The 18420-nt window shown below is 42.8% G+C and overlaps 1 protein-coding gene across 1 annotated transcript in view; it reads right to left on the reverse strand.

Annotated features, from left to right (window-relative positions):
- The window catches only part of ABCA13 (ATP binding cassette subfamily A member 13), a 929477-nt gene that overhangs the window by 159555 nt on the left and 751502 nt on the right, over positions 1-18420 (reverse strand). Inside the window, exon 48 of the mRNA XM_029587089.1 lies at positions 9424-9616. Coding sequence (XP_029442949.1) covers positions 9424-9616 — 193 coding nt within the window. The remainder of the gene's footprint in view (positions 1-9423; positions 9617-18420) is intronic.

Genomic DNA, 18420 nt, shown 5'->3' on the forward strand with positions numbered 1-18420 from the left:
CAGATCTTCAAACAAAAACTCCTCTCCAACCGCAGGAGGATCAGGCGTTGTTGGAGCCCCCGGGCTCAAAGTTGTTTCTAAAGTCAGGGAGCCTGGCAATTGCTCCTTACCGGCTCCAGTGACTTCACCTCCAGGGTTTCTCGATTGCGTCTTATTGAAGGCAGCTACTATACTCGGCTGTCGAGTGTCATCGGTAATGGGCAAGCCCTCTCGTAAACGAGCTTTTCTTTTTGTGGGCGGCATGTTTATCAAAGGTAAGACGTACAAAGAAATTATAGAAAAAGCGAAGAAACTTTCCGCAGGTCAGGAGCTGCTGCCTCCACGTCCACACAGCACGGCGGCCATCTTGGTCTTAAAATTAATACCTACTTTTATTAAAGTAAAATTTTTTGTATAGACTTAATAACCACTATCTGCTTTAAATGTCCTCTTCAGCCTCCTTAAAACCGATTTGATCTCGGTATTTCCAACAGTAAATTTCATAGATTTGCATAGTTTCCAAGGGCACACAAAAGAATTTCCATTGGAGCACTCTTCCCCTGCTACTTTCCCAATTTTGCCAAGTCCCAAGGAGTAGATTCTTTCTATGGAGGAAAGGCTTAACCTTTTAGGACCAGGCAGTGGAATGGAAACCGTCCTTAGGTAGGTTACTGTATTTTATCTTGGTGCTCTTATTTTAGGAACAAGCAGGACACGAGTGGGTGTGAATATATCTCTTCTGGAAGGTATGGTACCTTCTTTGTTAAAAACAGCTGAGGTCCGCCCCTTACTGAAGAAAAGCCAACTTAGATTTTGTAGATCCCTTTAACTATTGGCCAATCTCCTCCCTATCACTTGACACAAATATTAGAGAAAGTGGTCCATACTCAGTTGCAGGACTATCTGGAGGAGTATAATTTCATCCATTATAATCAATTTGGCTTTTGCCCGCAATATAATACAGAATCCCTTTTACTTTCCAGTTTCAGAGCTATTCGGCAGGGCTTTGACTCTGGTATCAGTAATTTTCTCATTCTTTTAGATATATCATCAGCTTTTGCTACTCTCAGTCATACTCTTTTGCTGGACCGTCTGAAGTCACTGGGCATTTCTCCACCGTTCACTCCTGGTTTACCTTCTTTCTTTCTAATCATTTTTTCCAAGTGCTCACTGGCAATTCCTCTTTCAAAACATACCACTCGAGCACAGGTGTTCCCCAGGCATCCTCCCTTTTCTTTACTCTCATCAATATTCACCTTGCCCTCCTCTGCACAGTTCCATCTGATCTAGGTGTGTCTTTTAGTTTGCATGCAGATGACACAGTTTTTCATTTCCATTCTTACAACAGTTCCATTGGCGATGGATAAGCTACCCACCTGCATGACAAAAATCAAGGAGTGGATGACTGACGATCTGCTGGCCCCAGTGAGGAGGGGCGATAGAAAACGCTCTGCACTTTCTCCCCTCCCCTTCTTATCCCCCACGGTGTGTGTGCATGCATGTGTGTGTGCACTCATTTTACCCTGCAATCTCTCCTCTTCTCTCTCCTGTTTGTGTGTGGGGAAGGGGGAGGAGAGGAGGGAGGCGGGATGTGAGATGTATGTGTTGTGAGAGTTGCATGGAGTGTGTTTGTGAGGAGCTCATTCACTCTCTCTCTCCCCCACCCCCACCCCGGGAACTCGCGGCAGCAGCAGCCTCCTCCCAACGCTAACCTCTTCATTTTCAGCCCTCGCGGAGGCGGAGTCCCATCGGCCGCGGTTGAACATTTTCCTTCGAGCCGCGCTGCAGTCTTCTTTTCTTCGGGCCGATGCCGAGTGCACTAGCGTGGCCTCTTCTTGCCGCGCACTCACCCGATACTCTCCACTTCCTCTTCCGGGCTGCGGGGCCCTGTGTGTGTGTATGAGAGAGTGAGAGATTGCATGTATGTGAATGATTGAGAGCCTGTACATGTGAAAGAGAGTATGTCTGTGATTGAGAGCCTGCCTGTGAGAGAGAGAGAGCATGAATGTAAGTTTACCATTGGGAACCTGTATGTGTAAGTTTGTGATTGAAAACCTGTTTGTGTGAAAGAGTATGTGTGTATGATTGAGATCCTTTGTGTGTGAGAGAAATCATGTGTATGTATGATTAAGAGCCTGTGTGTATAAGTAAGAGAGAGATCATGTGTGTCTGTGTGTGATTGAGAGCTGGTTTAGGTGATGGAGCATGTGAGTATGTGATTGAGAGCCTGTGTTTAAATGAGAGAGAGAGACCATGTGTGTCTGTGTGTGATTGAGAGCTGATTTAGGTGAGGGAGCATGTGAGTATGTGATTGAGAGCCTGTGTGTAAATGAGAGAAAGAGAGGACATGTTTGTAAGCATGTGAATGAGAGTCTGTGTGTGAGAGAAAAAGACAGCATGTATGTGTGTGATTGAAAGCCTGTGTGTGTGTAAGCGTGAAAAGATAGACAGCATGTGTGTAAATGTGTAATTAAGAGCCTATATAAGTGAGAGAGAAAAAACATGTGTATATGTGAGTACTGAGATGTAGTATAATTGGATTTTCAGAAGGCGTTTGACAAAGTTCCTCATAAGAGGCTTCTAGGAAAAGTAAAGAGTCATGGGATAGGTGGTGATGTCCTTTTGTGGATTGCAAACTGGCTAAAAGACAGGAAACAGAGAGTAGGATTAAATGGACAATTTTCTCAGTGGAAGGGAGTGGACAGTGGAGTACCTCAGGGATCTGTATTGGGACCCTTACTTTTCAATATATTTATAAATGATCTGGAAAGAAATACGACGAGTGAGATAATCAAATTTGCAGATGACACAAAATTATTCAGAGTAGTTAAATCACAAGCGGATTGTGATAAATTGCAGGAAGACCTTGTGAGACTGGAACATTGGGCATCCAAATGGCAGATGAAGTTTAATGTGGACAAGTGCAAGGTGATGCATATAGGGAAAAATAACCCATGCTATAATTACACAGTGTTGGGTTCCATATTTGGTGCTACAACCCAAGAAAGAGATCTAGGCATCATAGTGGATAACACATTGAAATCGTCGGTTCAGTGTGCTGCGGCAGTCAAAAAAGAAAACAGAATGTTGGGAATTATAAGAAAGGGAATGGTGAATAAAACGGAAAATATCATAATACCTCTGTATCGCTCCATGGTGAGACTGCACCTTGAATACTGTGTACAATTCTGATCGCCGCATCTCAAAAAAGATATAATTGTGATGGAGAAGGTACAGAGAAGGGCGACCAAAATGATAAGGGGAATGGAACAGCTCCCCTATGAGGAAAGACTAAAGAGGTTAGGACTTGTCAGCTTGGAGAAGAGACGGCTGAGGGGGGGATATGATAGAGGTGTTTAAAATCATGAGAGGTCTAGAATGGGTAGATGTGAATCGGTTATTTACTCTTTCGGATAATAGAAAGACTAGGGGGCACTCCATGAAGTTAGCATGGGGCACATTTAAAACTAATTGGAGAAAGTTCTTTTTTACTCAAGCACAATTAAACTCTGGAATTTGTTGCTAGAGGATGTGGTAGGTGCAGTTAGTATAGCTGTGTTTAAAAAAGGATTGGATAATTTCTTGGAGGAGACGTCCATTACCTGCTATTAAGTTCACTTAGAGAATAGCCACTGCCATTAGTAATGATAACATGGAATAAACTTAATTTTTGGGTACTTGCCAGGTTTTTATGGTCTGGATTGGCCACTGTTGGAAACAGGATGCTGGGCTTGATGGACCCTTGGTCTGACCCAGTATGGCATTTTCTTATGTTCTTATCTTCTTATGTTCATGGTGCCTTAAGAAGTTCATGCCACTCTTGGTGCCGCTTTGCCCTTTTTTGTGCTGCTTTTGTGGTTTCATGCACTGATAACAGTGCCTTCCTTTTGAAATCTTGGGGTGTTCTTGGCAGTCTTATGCTGCTCTGCTCCTCTGATGGTGTTTTGGAGACTTCCTGCCATTGCTGGTAATTTTTTTATCTCTTTACGGTGCCTTAGGCTATTCATATCACTTTTGTTACCACTTTGCCATAGTTTTGATACCTTGGAGTTCTCTTCCCCTTCTGATGTTGTCTACCCACAAGTTTCAATAGAATTGATTAGAAAACCCCAATTTTGAAGCTCAAAATATGCTGCATTGATTCCCCCATTGACTTTAATGGGAAACAAACAACAACAACAAATACAAATGAAACAAATAAACAATTTTTTTAAACTAATGAATCGAATGGAGGTGATCTACAAAATGTATAAACAAACCAAAACAAAAATTTTGCCTCAACACATCCTTACTATCTATCTAAAATATACAGAGCTGTTAATTAAATTGTTTTGGGAAAATAAGGAAATCTGAACTTGTGTTGTATTTTCTTTAGCAGTGCTTCTCAACCCAGTCCTTAAGACACACCTACTTTCATATCTACAATAAATATGCATAAGATAGATTTCCATGCAGCCTCCATTGCATGCAAATCTAACTCTTGCATATTCATTGGGGATAGCCAGAAAATCTGACTGGCTAGGAATGTCCCGAGGACAGGGTTGAGAATTTATTTTTTATTTATTTATTTATTTAAATACTTTTTGATATACCGATACTCAAGACTAGTGTATTATCGTACCGGTTTACATTGAAACAAGGGGTAACCAATTAACTATGAAGATAAAGTTACAGTGAACAGGGGGTTTACAGAGTGGGAGAGTAGCGAGCAAAAGCATATGATTAACATAATAAGATATAAATAACTAAGTTTTAACATAACGAAGTTTCACATAGGAACGAATGTAGCAAGCTTAAACAATAAATAAGTCTTTAGATCTATAACTCTGCAGTCATGAATGAGGGAGGAGCAGGGGGGGGATAAGTGGGAAAGGATTGCATAGCTGTGCTGTTAGTATGATGTCCATTAAGGGAAGGCTTGGGTGAACAGCCACGTTTTTAGTTTCTTTCTGAAGGAAAACGGGCATTGTTCCTGTCGAAGTTCCGGGGGGAGAAGATTCCAATAATACGGTCCGGCCGTTGACAAGGTTCGTTTCTGGATGGAAGTGTGATTAGTGGATTTATTAGAGGGGGCATGGAGCGATACATTGTAAGCTGATCTGATCGGTCTTGTGGACACCTGAAGTTCAAGAGGTATTTTGAGTTGTAGGGTAGATCGGTGATATATGTTTTTATGGATGATGGTTAAGGTCTTGAACATTATTCTGTGGTTTATAGGTAGCCAGTGTAGGTTTTTTAGTATTGGTGTGATGTGGTCTTTGCGCCGAGAGTTAGTAAGGATCCTTGCTGCAGCATTTTGCAGCATCTGTAGTGGTTTCGTTGAGGCGGCTGGAAGTCCAAGTAGGAGCGCGTTACAGTAGTCTATCTTTGAAAATAGTATGGCTTGTAGTACTGACCGGTAGTCTTGAAAGTGAAGTAGAAGTTTTATTTTTTCAGGACGTGAAGCTTGTGGAAGCATTCCCTGGTGGTGGTATTAATGAATTTTTTTAGGTTCATTCTGGAGTCAAGCATGGCTCCTAGATCTCTCACGTGGTTTACAAATGGTGAGAGATGGAGAGTAAGGGGGTTGTTGACTTTAGGAGAGATGAATAGAAGTTCTGTTTTAGAGGTGTTAAGAACAAGCTTGAGATTTGAGAGTAGACTATTGATGGAGCTGAGGCAGTTATTCCAGAAGTGTAGGGAGCTAGAGGTGGGATCCGAGACAGGGATTAATATCTGGACATCGTCCGCATATACAAAATGAGTTAGGTTGAGGCTCTCTAGATGCTGGCATAGTGGTAACAGATAAATATTAAACAGAGTGGGAGATAGCGAGGATCCTTGTGGGACGCCGTGGTTGGAGTGTATGGGTTGGGATTCTTTATCATTTATTCTCACCTTGTATTTCCTATTATTAAGGAATGATTTGAACCATTTGAGTGCCAAGCCTGTGATGCCAATTTCCATTAGGCGGTTGATGAGAATTGCATGGTTTACCGTGTCGAACGCTGCTGAGATGTCGAGAAGGGCCAGAAGGTAGGATTGGCCTTTGTCTAGGCCCATTAGGATGTTGTCAGTTAAAGATAGTAGGAGCGTTTCCATGTTTAAGTGTTTACGGAAACCATATTGCGACGTAAAGAGAATGTTGTAGGAGTCTAAGTAGTCTGTGAGTTGGTTATTGATTAGTTTTTCCATTAGTTTGGCGATAAAGGGAAGGTTTGCTATGGGGCGAAAGTTTGCAGGGTTGGTTGGATCCAGATTAGGTTTCTTTAGTAAAGGTTTTAGAGAGGCAGTTTTAAGAGAGTCTGGAACGTATCCTTGTGTCAGGGAACAATTTATGATGTCAGCTAGTGGTTTGGTTATGGTGTTTGGGATTGTAAGCAGGAGTTTGGTGGGTATTTGATCGTATGGATGTGACGATGGCTTCATTTTCTTGATTAAAGATTCAATTTCCAGGGAAGATGTGGGTTCAAATGATTCTAGAAGCGGTTTATGTGTGGAGGGGGATGGTTTGTAGATGGGTGGAGGTTGGGTGTTTGCATTATTCAGTGGTGCTAGTAGGTTGTGAATTTTCTTCTCAAAGAATAGAGCCAGTTCTGTGGATTTGTTTTGCGCTTCTTCTTCTGGGATAGATGGTGTGACTGGTGTAGTGAGGGCTGATACATAAGAAAATAGTGTTTTTGGATCGTACATGAAGCTATGTATTCTTTTGGCGTATAAATCTCTCTTTGTGCGTAGTAGGGTGGTCCTGTAGATGCTCATAGAGGTTTTATAATTGGCTAGAAGGGAGGGTGAGGGATCTTTGCATCATCGTTGCTCTTTGTGACGTAGGTCTTGTTTGAGATTTTTTAGTGTTGTAGAGAACCAAGGTTTCTTATTTGAAAGAGCTGGGTTGATTATTTTAGAAGTTAGAGGGCAGATTGTGTTTGCTACTGAGAGAGTGATGTTTAGCCATGATGTCATAGCAGTATCAGCGTTGGTGAGATCTAGGTTGGGTAGGTCCTTGGCCAGGTTTGAGCTAAGGTCATCCATTGAGCATGGTTTTCTGAACCATATTGTTGATTTGGGAATGCAGGGAGTCTGTTTTCTCTTTATTGATAGTTCTGTAATGATCAATGAGTGATCTGACCAGGGGATGGGGGTACAGGTGGGAGGGGTATTGGGCAAGATGGGTTCATTTATGAAAATGAGTTCCAGAGTGTGGCCAGTGTGGGTGGGTTTATTTATAATTTGCTTGAAGCCCATGGCTTGGAGAGAGGATAGGAGGGCTTCACAGTTGGGGGTAGGAGATGGGGAGTCAACACGTATGTTGAAGTCCCCTAAGATGATGGCCGGGGCGTCTGTGTTGATGTGTTTGGCGACGATTTCGATGAGTGGGGAGGGGTCAGACTCTAGGAGCCCAGGTGGGGCATATATAAGACAGATTTGTAGCATGTTCGATTTGAATAGCCCAATTTCTAGTTTGGTCGTTGAGATCACTGGTTGATGAGATATTCTCAGTTCTTTTTTTGCAGCTAGCAGAATTCCTCCTCCTCTTTTCTTTTGTCTGGGTATGGAGAATATGTCATATATTTGTAGTGACAATTGGTTAATTAAGGCAGTGTCTGTGTTTTTCAACCATGTTTCCGTGATAGTGCAGATCGAAGGTTGAGAGTCTAGGAGGTAGTCATTGAGGATATGAGATTTTTTTGTGAGGGATTGGGAATTGAGAAGCGATAGGGTAACTAGAGAGAGGCCCAGGAGTTGAGTCAGGGTGACGTCATGTTATATATATGCTATAGTCATGTTATATATATGCTATGTTATATATATGCTATAGAAAACAGTGAGAATCACTGTTCTATAGCATAGGTTGTGTTGCATTTACTTTTAGTAATATGGTGGCTGTGTGTTTTGCACCAAACCTGTGGCATGCTGTGATAACATTTATTTATTACAGTTACAGCTGAATCATAATTAAAAGGAGCATGATCTTGCATTTTTTATATTTCCAGGAAAGACAAATAATAAGTTCGTGAGGCACCTTAAATGAATAATTTAGATGCTCATTTGTTTGGATATGTTTCAAACACAGACACAGGAAACATACATGTTGTAAAAGCACATTTTAAAGGGCTCTAACTGACTAAGTTGTTAGCCAACTAGATTCTAGGGATGTGAATCGTTTTAGGACGATTAAAATTATCGTCCGATAATTTTAATATCGTCTTAAACCGTTATGGAACACAATACAATACAGATTCTAACGATTTATCGTTATAAATCGTTAGAATCGTGAGCCGGCACACTAAAACCCCCTAAAACCCACCCCCGACCCTTTAAATTAAATCCCCCACCCTCCCGAACCCCCCCAAATAACTTAAATAACCTGCGGGTCCAGCGGCGGTCCGGAACGGCAGCGGTCCGGAACGGGCTCCTGCTCCTGCATCTTGTCGTCTTCGGCCGGCGCCATTTTCCAAAATGGCGCCGAAAAATGGCGGCGGCCATAGACGAAAAAGATTGGACGGCAGGAGGTCCTTCCGGACCCCCGCTGGACTTTTGGCAAGTCTCGTGGGGGTCAGGAGGCCCCCCACAAGCTGGCCAAAGTTCCTGGAGGTCCAGCGGGGGTCAGGGAGCGATTTCCCGCCGCGAATCGTTTTCGTACGGAAAATGGCGCCGGCAGGAGATCGACTGCAGGAGGTCGTTCAGCGAGGGTTCCGGCGCCTCGCTGAACGACCTCCTGCAGTCGATCTCCTGCCGGCGCCATTTTCCGTACGAAAACGATTCGCGGCGGGAAATCGCTCCCTGACCCCCGCTGGACCTCCAGGAACTTTTGGCCAGCTTGTGGGGGCCTCCTGACCCCCACGAGACTTGCCAAAAGTCCAGCGGGGGTCCGGAAGGACCTCCTGCCGTCCAATCTTTTTCGTCTATGGCCGGCGCCATTTTCCAAAATGGCGCCGGCCGAAGACGACAAGATGCAGGAGCAGGAGCCCGTTCCGGACCGCTGCCGTTCCGGACCGCCGCTGGACCCGCAGGTTATTTAAGTTATTTGTGGGGGGGTTCGGGAGGGTGGGGGATTTAATTTAAAGGGTCGGGGGTGGGTTTTAGGGGGTTTTAATGTGCCGGTTTTTCGATTTTTCGATTTTTCGATTTTTTAACGATTTTTCACGATTTTTCACGATATTTTACCCCCCCAAACGGCAACAATACGATTCCCTCCCCCTCCCAGCCGAAATCGATCGTTAAGACGATCGAGGACACGATTCACATCCCTACAGTAGATTCCTATGGGTGAAATCTGCCCTGTGCAGAATGAATAACTCTAGTTACCTCTATCATATCCCCCCTCAGCCATATCTTCTCCAAGCTGAACAGCCCTAACCTTAGACACACACCTGCATACCATTCAAAGCTCATCCCTTAAACCCTACCTTTTCTCATGAAACCAGTAGCCTATTCTATGATTTAAATTAAATTCATTCTTACTTCTCCCCTGGGTATCCCCAAGGTAATGCCATTCACAGCGGTGCTCCTCTTGTTGAGACGCCTGTAGCATTTCTCGAGGTTATAAAGCAGAAGTGTATCGTTAGCAGTTTTTCCACCCAAAACCCGTATTCGCTCCTTCTCTACATCCTCGTCTCTGACAGGATTAACTGTATTTGTGGTAAAATAATGAACCCTGAAAACGGAAAAACAAAATATTTAAGAAAAGGTTAATTACAACTGGACTGACATGAGGGGAAATTCTGTCTCTGGAAAAGCATTGTTGCTTATAGTCTAAAAGCCTAGTTCACTATGAAGAGCTTCTGATTTTCTGCCCATGAACAAAATCCTTAAGTTTTAAAACTCAGTGATTGCCCATTTATTGATTTTCTGGTTATTAAAAGTAATCCTACTCTCAGTATCAAGTACTTCAAGTTCTTAACAGTCACAGGCACTCTGGAATTTCCCCTGTGGTAAATGTTCTTTTCTCACTAATTAACATGCCTTTGTACTTTAATAGAACGTTGATATTCCTCTTAAAATACAGAGACCAAAACTGTACAACAGATTCGAGGTGCCTACTAGGGATGTGAATCGTTTTTGAACGATTAAAATTATCGTCAGATAATTTTAAAATTGTCCTAAATCGTCAGAGTGCACGATACAATACAAATTCCCCCGATTTATCGTCATAAATCATCCTAAATCATTAAATAGGGCACGGGAATTATTTGGGGGAGGGCGGGAAAACCGGCACACCAAAACAACCCCTAAACCCACCCCAACCCTTTAAAACCAATTCCTTACTCTCCCCCACCCTCCCGAACCCCCCCAAAATGTTAAATTACCTGGTGGTCCAATGGGGGGGGGGTTCCGGCGCGATCTCCCGCTCTTGGGCCATTGGCGCCATTTTGGCTGCCACTAATTAAAATGGCGCCGATGGCCCGACAAAAAAACAACCCACCTGACCCTTTAAATCGACCCCCCTTAGCCTCCCTTAGCCTCCCCCACCCTCCCGACCCCCCCAAAACCTTTTAACATTACCTGGTGGTCCAGGGGGGCCTCGGGGGACGATTTCCCATTCCCAGGCATCAGCTGCGCTAAAAAAAAATGGCGCCGATGCCCCTTTGCCCTTACCATGTGACAGGGTATCCGTGCCATTGGCCGGCCCCTGTCACATGGTAGGAGCACTGGATGGCCGGCGCCATCTTTAAAGATGGCGCCGGCCATCATTACTCATCAGCCCCTATTATAGATAGGGGGTGATGAGTAAAGTATTTATAGAGTAAGGTATTATAGATAGGGGCTGATGAGTAAAGATGGCCGGCGCCATCTTTAAAGATGGCGCCGGCCATCCAGTGCTCCTACCATGTGACGGGGCCAGCCAATGGCACGGATATCCTGTCACATGGTAAGGGCAAAGGGGCATCGGCGCCATTTTTTTTTAGCACAGCTGATGCCTGGGAATGGGAAATCGTCCCCCGAGGCCCCCCTGGACCACCAGGTAATGTTAAAATGTTTTGGGGGGGTCGGGAGGGTGGGGGAGGCTAAGGGGGGTTGATTTAAAGGGTCGGGTGGGTTTTTTTTTTAGCGGCGCGGGCCTCCCTAAAAAAAAAAATTAGCGATGTGAATTGGAATCGGAAACGATTCCAATTCACATATCTTAACGATCAGATTCCCCCCCCCCCCCCCCCCCCCCCCCAGCTGAATCTGATCGTTAAGACGATCTGGCACACGATTCACATCTCTAGTGCCTACTATTTTCTTCCTCACCTAATCTTTAGAAATACTATTGAAAAAAGTAACAGGGCCCAGATTTTATTTCATATTTTATTAAAAATAAAGAATCAATTCCCCCCAGGATGTAACATCCAAATATAGTATTGGCCTTCCACTTTAGGCATTCAAAAAAGAATAAAGATATATAAAACAAACAAAGAAAGGTACCTAAGATGTTTATTTTTCACAGATGAGCTGATTTCTGGATCTTGAGGAGAGATTTTGGGTGTACTAAGGTTTTTCCTGGTTTGTAATATATGAAAAGCATATTTAGTGCATCTAGCCTTTTATTTTAGAACAAAGTGTTTCATTTAAAACATAATGTTTATCAGTACAGCAGGCGAAGTCCATTGAAAAATATCCAGATTGCTCCCAGTCCTCTTGGATCATGGTCCTAGCTCTGTTTTTTCTTCTTTATAAGAAGTTTCAGCTTTAGACTGCACACACTTACAACAGAACCTCCTGTTTTCTCTCTAAAATTGATTCCAGTGCTGTCCTTTTGTTCACGAAAATGTGTTTGCAGCATTAACTAACGCAGAGTTCAATTAAGGAAGAGACTGAGCCAGCAAGAGAAAATTAATTTACTGGTCTGCCACGTGTGCAAGTAGTTCAGTAAGATTTTGTTACAGCAAAAATGAGTTTGCACCAAAGTTAAGACTTCTGTTATTGAAAAGCTTTGGTTTACTACAAATGACCTAAAAAATAGTGATCATGACAGCAGATATAATGAAACCCGACAAGGTAAATTTATGTTGGACATTAACAATTTAAATTAATAGAATAAATAATGTACAAGGATTTTTTACTTCACTGTCTCACCATCAGAGTCACCATTTTATCTTGGATGCATAATTCAGAGTGTGCAGCCAAGCACACTCACTGAAAATTGCTCAAAATCCATGCTATATAGCGTAAACTAGTACAATATGAGGACAATCATCAAAACAATCTAGTCAAATTAAAATGGATTAATGTGCCCAGATAGCCCATCTGAAAAGTTCCCTACTCAGCTTAGCGAAAAGTCTGCACTGGCCCCCCACAGCATGCATTCTTATATTTGGATTGCAAGAGGTCCATTTCCTTGGTCAGGCTTAGGTCAGGAGAGGAAAATAGTGAGCATATAGGATATTTTCAAAAGTAAATGTGTTATTTTACCCTTCTCAGTCCACTGCACAAAATAACACATGCAAAGTACACAGGTGCTTGAAGGGAGTAATTTTGTAACTTCATCTCTATATTACATGGGAAATCTGCACGTACGTTACATCAATTTTCAAAGTAGATATAACGAGTATAAGGCCGCTCTGAAAACTATCCCACCAAATGTACCTGCATACACGTGCCTGTTTTTTTTTTTTGGTTCATATACATATTTTCAGGAAAATTTACATGCGTATGTTTGAATTTTCTAAATTATGTACATCAGTACAAACCTCTTCCCATCCCTACCCCTGAGAAAACCTCTGTACAGTCTGGCTATATTTACATGCATACATGACATAAATGAGTAAATTGACCCATGTATCAGGCAGGCAATTTAGTAAAAGGCCATATCTGCATGTAAAACACTGTTTTGCTCACAGAAGTCCCTTTAAAAATTACCCTTCCTATGACAGTAATTTTCAAACAAGTGCGTGAACGCCCATACACACACATATGAGTGCGTGAGCGAACATACGCTGGGATTTAGAATCATGCATGCATTTACACACATACGATTTAAAATACACCTACTGCACGTATGCGTGCTCCTAATTTTAAGTGGTTACTTGAGAAAACATATTTTGCATATCTTTCTTAGGACTTTGTTGGCTTTAACACACATAGGTAAGTGGATTTTAAAACATGCTCGCGTGAAGGACATTTCCAGTTTTACCCATTAGTCCACCAGTTTGCCCAGTTCATCTCGAGGTCATCCATATCCCTTCTGGTTCTTCAGCCTGCAGTCCCCCCAGTTGACCCAGACCCCTCACCCAGTCGATTTAGATCTAAACAGAGACTTATGAAGACTTGTACCTCATCAAGAGCAGAAGGAAACATTCATAGCTAACAGCCCACTGCATGCTATGGGTTTAAAATACAGAATTACAAGCGTAACTGTTGGCCCTGCTGAAAAAAAACATGCCCTGCCCCAATCTACAACTTTTTTTTTTTTTTGCTTGAGCACTCACATATAGGGGCATGATTTGCGGGTTTTTGAATATGTGTTGCTCATGCGCGGACCAGGTACATGCGTATATTTATTTATTTATTTATTTATTGGTTTTTATATACCACCACTCATCAGAGAGATCACGTTGGTGTACAGAGAACTACATAACATACGCCGTAGCATTATACATAAAACAAGATAATAATAGTTGAAAACGAGTACATGAAACAGCTGATGATAGTAACAAGGTATAACTTAAGTACATAATAGTATCTAGGTATAGCCAGTACATAAAACAACTAAAGATAGTAACAAGGTATAACTTAAGGCAAAACTTAAAGGTAACAATAATAACTTAAATTGACGGAGAAATCTGAGGGGGTTGGGCGGGAGGAGTGAAAGAGTAAGAATTGGAAATGCGAGGCTATAAATGGCGTTGAGTCTTAGAAAAGGCACGAGAGTGAAGTAAAAGGCATCAATAAAGCCGAGTAGCGATTATATACCGGAAAAGCTATTATATACAGGAATATCTAGGATTACAAGGGTAGAACAAATGAGGGTGAGAGAGGCGACACATAAAAGATAATGTTTATTATGAATGAGGGGATGGGTCGAAGAAGGCTAAAGAGGAGCATGTAGGGATCATGTGTAGGCTTGAGTGAATAACCATGTCTTGAGTTTTTGTTTGAATATCTTAGGGGACAGTTCAAGATGTAATTCAGTAGGCATGGAGTTCCATAACATGGGGCCAGCTAGGGAGAGGGCACGGGCTTTAGTAGATGCATATTTAAATATTTTTGGTGAGGTGGTTTGCAAAGTGGCTATGTATGGATTTCTAGTTGGAGTGTTAGAAGTATGAAATTGTAAAGAGTTAGAGAGCCAATTCATTTCTGGATTGTAGAGGGCTTTGTGGATGAGTGATAATGCCTTGTATATGGGCCTCTTAGTACAAGCAACAGTTTTAAATTTCACCCCATGGCATAATTTGTGCTAATTCTCAAAGAGGCATGACTCGGGCAGTTGTTCTTCTTTGAGAAATTACATAGAGTGTGCTCTCTAAAAGCATATGCATACTATAAAACTATATAGACTATTGGAAAATTGCCCAATATGCAAAATCTACTTAAATTCTGCATTTAATGGTGCCCCTCTCCAATAGGTTAACAAGTCCAGAGAATATGCAGAAACAATCCAGACTCTAGATAGAGACTGATTACAACTGAAAATGAAGGGCTTTATTTAAAAAGGCTGCTCCGTGCCAATAGCAATAATCTTTATTAAATAAGGTCCAACACATCTAGCTTGCAGAATATTAGGGATGTGCTTTCCTTTTGAAATGAAATGAAAACATCAACAAAATAAACTGTATTATTGTGTGTTGTTTCAAAGTGAAACAAAAAAATGCGAACAAAATTTCATTTTATTTCATTTCGTTTTCCATTTTAAGAGCCCATTTTATAAAAAAAGAGCTTAGAGCTGAAATCAGGGAAGCATTTAGCCAGATAACTCAGAATTTGTCTGGCTAAATGAAGATTTTGGCACTGATCCGTCTAAATTCTAGCTGGATAATAAGTTAGCCAGCTAAAATTTAGCTGGATAAGTTAGTAGAGTTCTGGGAGCATAACTGGGAGGAATTGAGTTAGTTGGATAAACTATCCAGTTAACTCTGATATTTAGAGATAACTAATCTGGCTAATTCTGGTCAGCCCATAGGGCTGTTCTAAAGTTAGCCAGATAAACTTTTCTGTGGTCTGGGGGAGTTGGAGCTCTGAACCCCCGCCAGAAAAAACACAAAGTCGGAGCCAAGAAAAAAAAAAAGTTCAGAACTCCCATCCAACCCACTTCCCCTTCCCCCCCCCCTCGCATGTCAATAAGTCCTTCGTACAGTCTAGACAGACAATATACAGGTATTAAACAAGTGGGGCAGCCGGCACTTTCAGTCATTGAGTATCAAGCTGCAGGAGTGATGTGGCAAGGCTTGTAAATAAGGATCCCAGATTTCCAGAAACGTTCGACGTAGCTGAGGTGACGCTCGAGAACACAGATCATCCATGCGCATCATGTGGTGAAGGTGGTTACACCAAGTCCAAAAGGAAGGATTGTCAGCAGTCCACCAGTGTAACAAAATTACTTTCTTTCCAACCAAACAAGCTTTCAAGAAAAGTAGGCGAGGGCCCCTTTTCATTGAAAGGCAGGGACTGGAGTCAAAGAGAAAAACCAAGGGGGTTATAGGGAAAGAAATCTTCAGTAATGCTATAAGGTAAGTGGCGATGTGACCCCAAAACCTTCGGATGGGGGGACATGCCCAAAAGGAGTGAGACATGGTACCAATCACCCTATGGCATTTAGTACAAACAGCCGACACAGAGAGGCCTGCACGGCAAGCAATCTGAGCAGACACATAGGCATGCCTCAAAAATTTGAGTTGCATTTCACGATAATACATGTTTACTGTGAGTTGGGACACTTGTCGAAAACAGGCTCGGATAACTGGTACAGTAAGCATAAACACCCCATCTCTATTCCAACGATCTACTAAAATAGCATATGGCTCCTGTCTGACTAGGCGTCGAAGCTGTTTATAATACTGAGAAAGAGTAGGGGACTGTGGATGGTCAAACATAAATAACTTGTCTAGAGAGTGAAAGACTTTAGAGGATCTAGAGGCCACAGGCAACGACTGGATATAATGCCGAACTTGTAAATAACAGAAGATTTGATTTGTTCCCAGGCCATATTGGGGTCTCAATTCTGACCATGACAACATATGTCCCTCACTATCCAGCAGGTGGTCCAAGTATTTGATGCCAGCAGATCTCCACCAGTGAAACCTGGTGGTGTGGGAACCCGGACTGAAATCACCATTCCCTTGAATGGGCAGCAAGTAGGCACACAAGTGAGGTATCTTCAGTAACTTGGTCGCTGCCCGCCAAGCTTGGCGGAGGGGTCGGATAGAGGGAGAGTGGATAAGAAAGGGGGCGAGGGCGGCGGACGGAGCCTACATAACATATGTTAAGGATAGTGGAGCCATTATGGCTTGCTCAGTCTGGGCTTGTATATAATGGGACCTCTCCTCTATCCAGTCCTGGAGTATACGAAGGTTCCCAGCCAAATTATACAGTCTTAAGTCGGGGACACCCAATCCTACCTCTCCCCACTGCTCTCGAAGCCCTACCAATGAGATCCTGGGCTTACTGGCATTCCAAAGAAAACACCGCAATTCCTTGTCCAACTTTTGCAGGTCCGTACGACTAAGCCAAAGCAGAAGACGCTGGAGCAGGTATAACCATTTAGGCAGTAACAGCCTCTTATACAAGTGAGGCAGGCAGCTTTTGCTGCCACTGAGTGAGAGAGGCAGCTTTTGCCAAGTACGGAGCATCTCTATGGAGCATTGGAGAAGGGGGGTTACATTTATCACATATAATTGAGAAGGCAAGTTAGAGATATAAACCCCTAGGTATCGAAAGAATCCATCAACCCACTGTAGTGGAAAGGGTCCAGGCCAGCGTTCTTTAAGAAAGTCCGGGAAGGCCAGTGCCTCGGACTTGGTCAAATTAAGCCAGAGGCCCGAGAACTGCCCAAACTCCGTAAGTAAGTGCATGAGGGCAGCGAGTGAGCAGTGAGGGTTCGTCAAAAATTCCATGATATCATTGGCAAATGCCGCGTATTTGAACACCTCCGAGTGTAGCCGAATACCTCTCACTGTGGGGGTGTGTAAAATAGATACAAGAAAGGGTTCCAGTTGTAGGACAAACAGGAGTGGTACAGTGGTCACCCTTGCCGGGTACCTCGGGAAATGGAAAACACCTCAGATTGCGATCCATTTGCTGTAACAGCTGCCATAGGAGTACTGTACAAAAGCTGGATTGCATAATGAAACATACCATCAATTCCCAACATTTTCAATGTATAGAAGAGATAATTCCATTCCACTCTATCGAATGCTTTCTCTGCATCAAAGCTGATCAAAAGATATGGACAATTCATTTATTGACTCATTTCCTGGGCCGCCAGAAGTTTACAAATATTAGCAAGTGCATAACGCTGGCGTACAAAGCCCACCTGATTGTGGCCGATCAGGATCGGAATCACCTCCGCTAGACGGTCTGCCAGAATTTTTGCCAGAAGCTTTTGATCAGCGTTGAGGAGCGAAATCGGCCTATATGAGACCGGGGAAGAGGCATCTTTACCAGGTTTAGTGATAAGGGTCACATGGGCCATATTAACATGTGTAGGATATTCCCCTGCAGCAATTAATTCTGTAAAAGTCTGGGTCAACACCGGTCCTACCAAATCTTGTAAACATTTATAGAACTCAGCAGTATACCCATCCGGCCCAGGGGTCTTAAACCGTTTTGCCTGATGGATAGCTGCCTGCACCTCCTCACCTGTCAGTGGTCTATTGAGTCATGTTTTTTGCGCCAACGTGAGACTAGGCAGGGGAAGTTTTGTACAGAACATTTCTCAAGCCTCTGAATCCCAGCCCTCGGAGGTATAAAGAGTAGAGAAAAATGTGTGAAATTGCGAAAGAATCACTTTAGTGTCCGTGACTATGTGTCCATCAAGTGTTTTAATGGCCACAATGTAACGTGAGCGGTGTGTCATTTTAAGCAAATTATTCATTAGCTTCCCGGCTTTATTCCCATATTGATAAATGCAAAACTGGTAATATAGGAGACTCTTTTTAGCCCTTTGATGAAGAAGGGAATTAATAGCTCCTTGTAAGGTCCTATAACTATCTCTATCTGCAGGGTGCCTAGAGTGGTTCAAATGATCCCTTGCAGATTTCAATTGATTGCTTAAGGCAAGGAGCCGCTTATCTATAATTTTACGTCGATAAGCTATGTAAGAGATAATATTTCCTCTGAGTACCACCTTTGCGGTGTACCAAAAGAGAATTGGGTTGGTCTTCAGATCCCTGTTGAGGCTCAAAAAATCCTTCCACTTGGATCGTAAGTATGTTTGGAACTGAGGGTTGTCTGCTAAATAATAGGGGTACTGCCAGATATGAGTAGGGGCCTCAGTGGGCGAGAGCAGAAGGTCTATCCATATGGGTGCGTGATCGGATA

Source organism: Rhinatrema bivittatum, chromosome 2, assembly GCF_901001135.1.
Source record: "Rhinatrema bivittatum chromosome 2, aRhiBiv1.1, whole genome shotgun sequence".
Lineage (NCBI taxonomy): Eukaryota > Metazoa > Chordata > Amphibia > Gymnophiona > Rhinatrematidae > Rhinatrema > Rhinatrema bivittatum.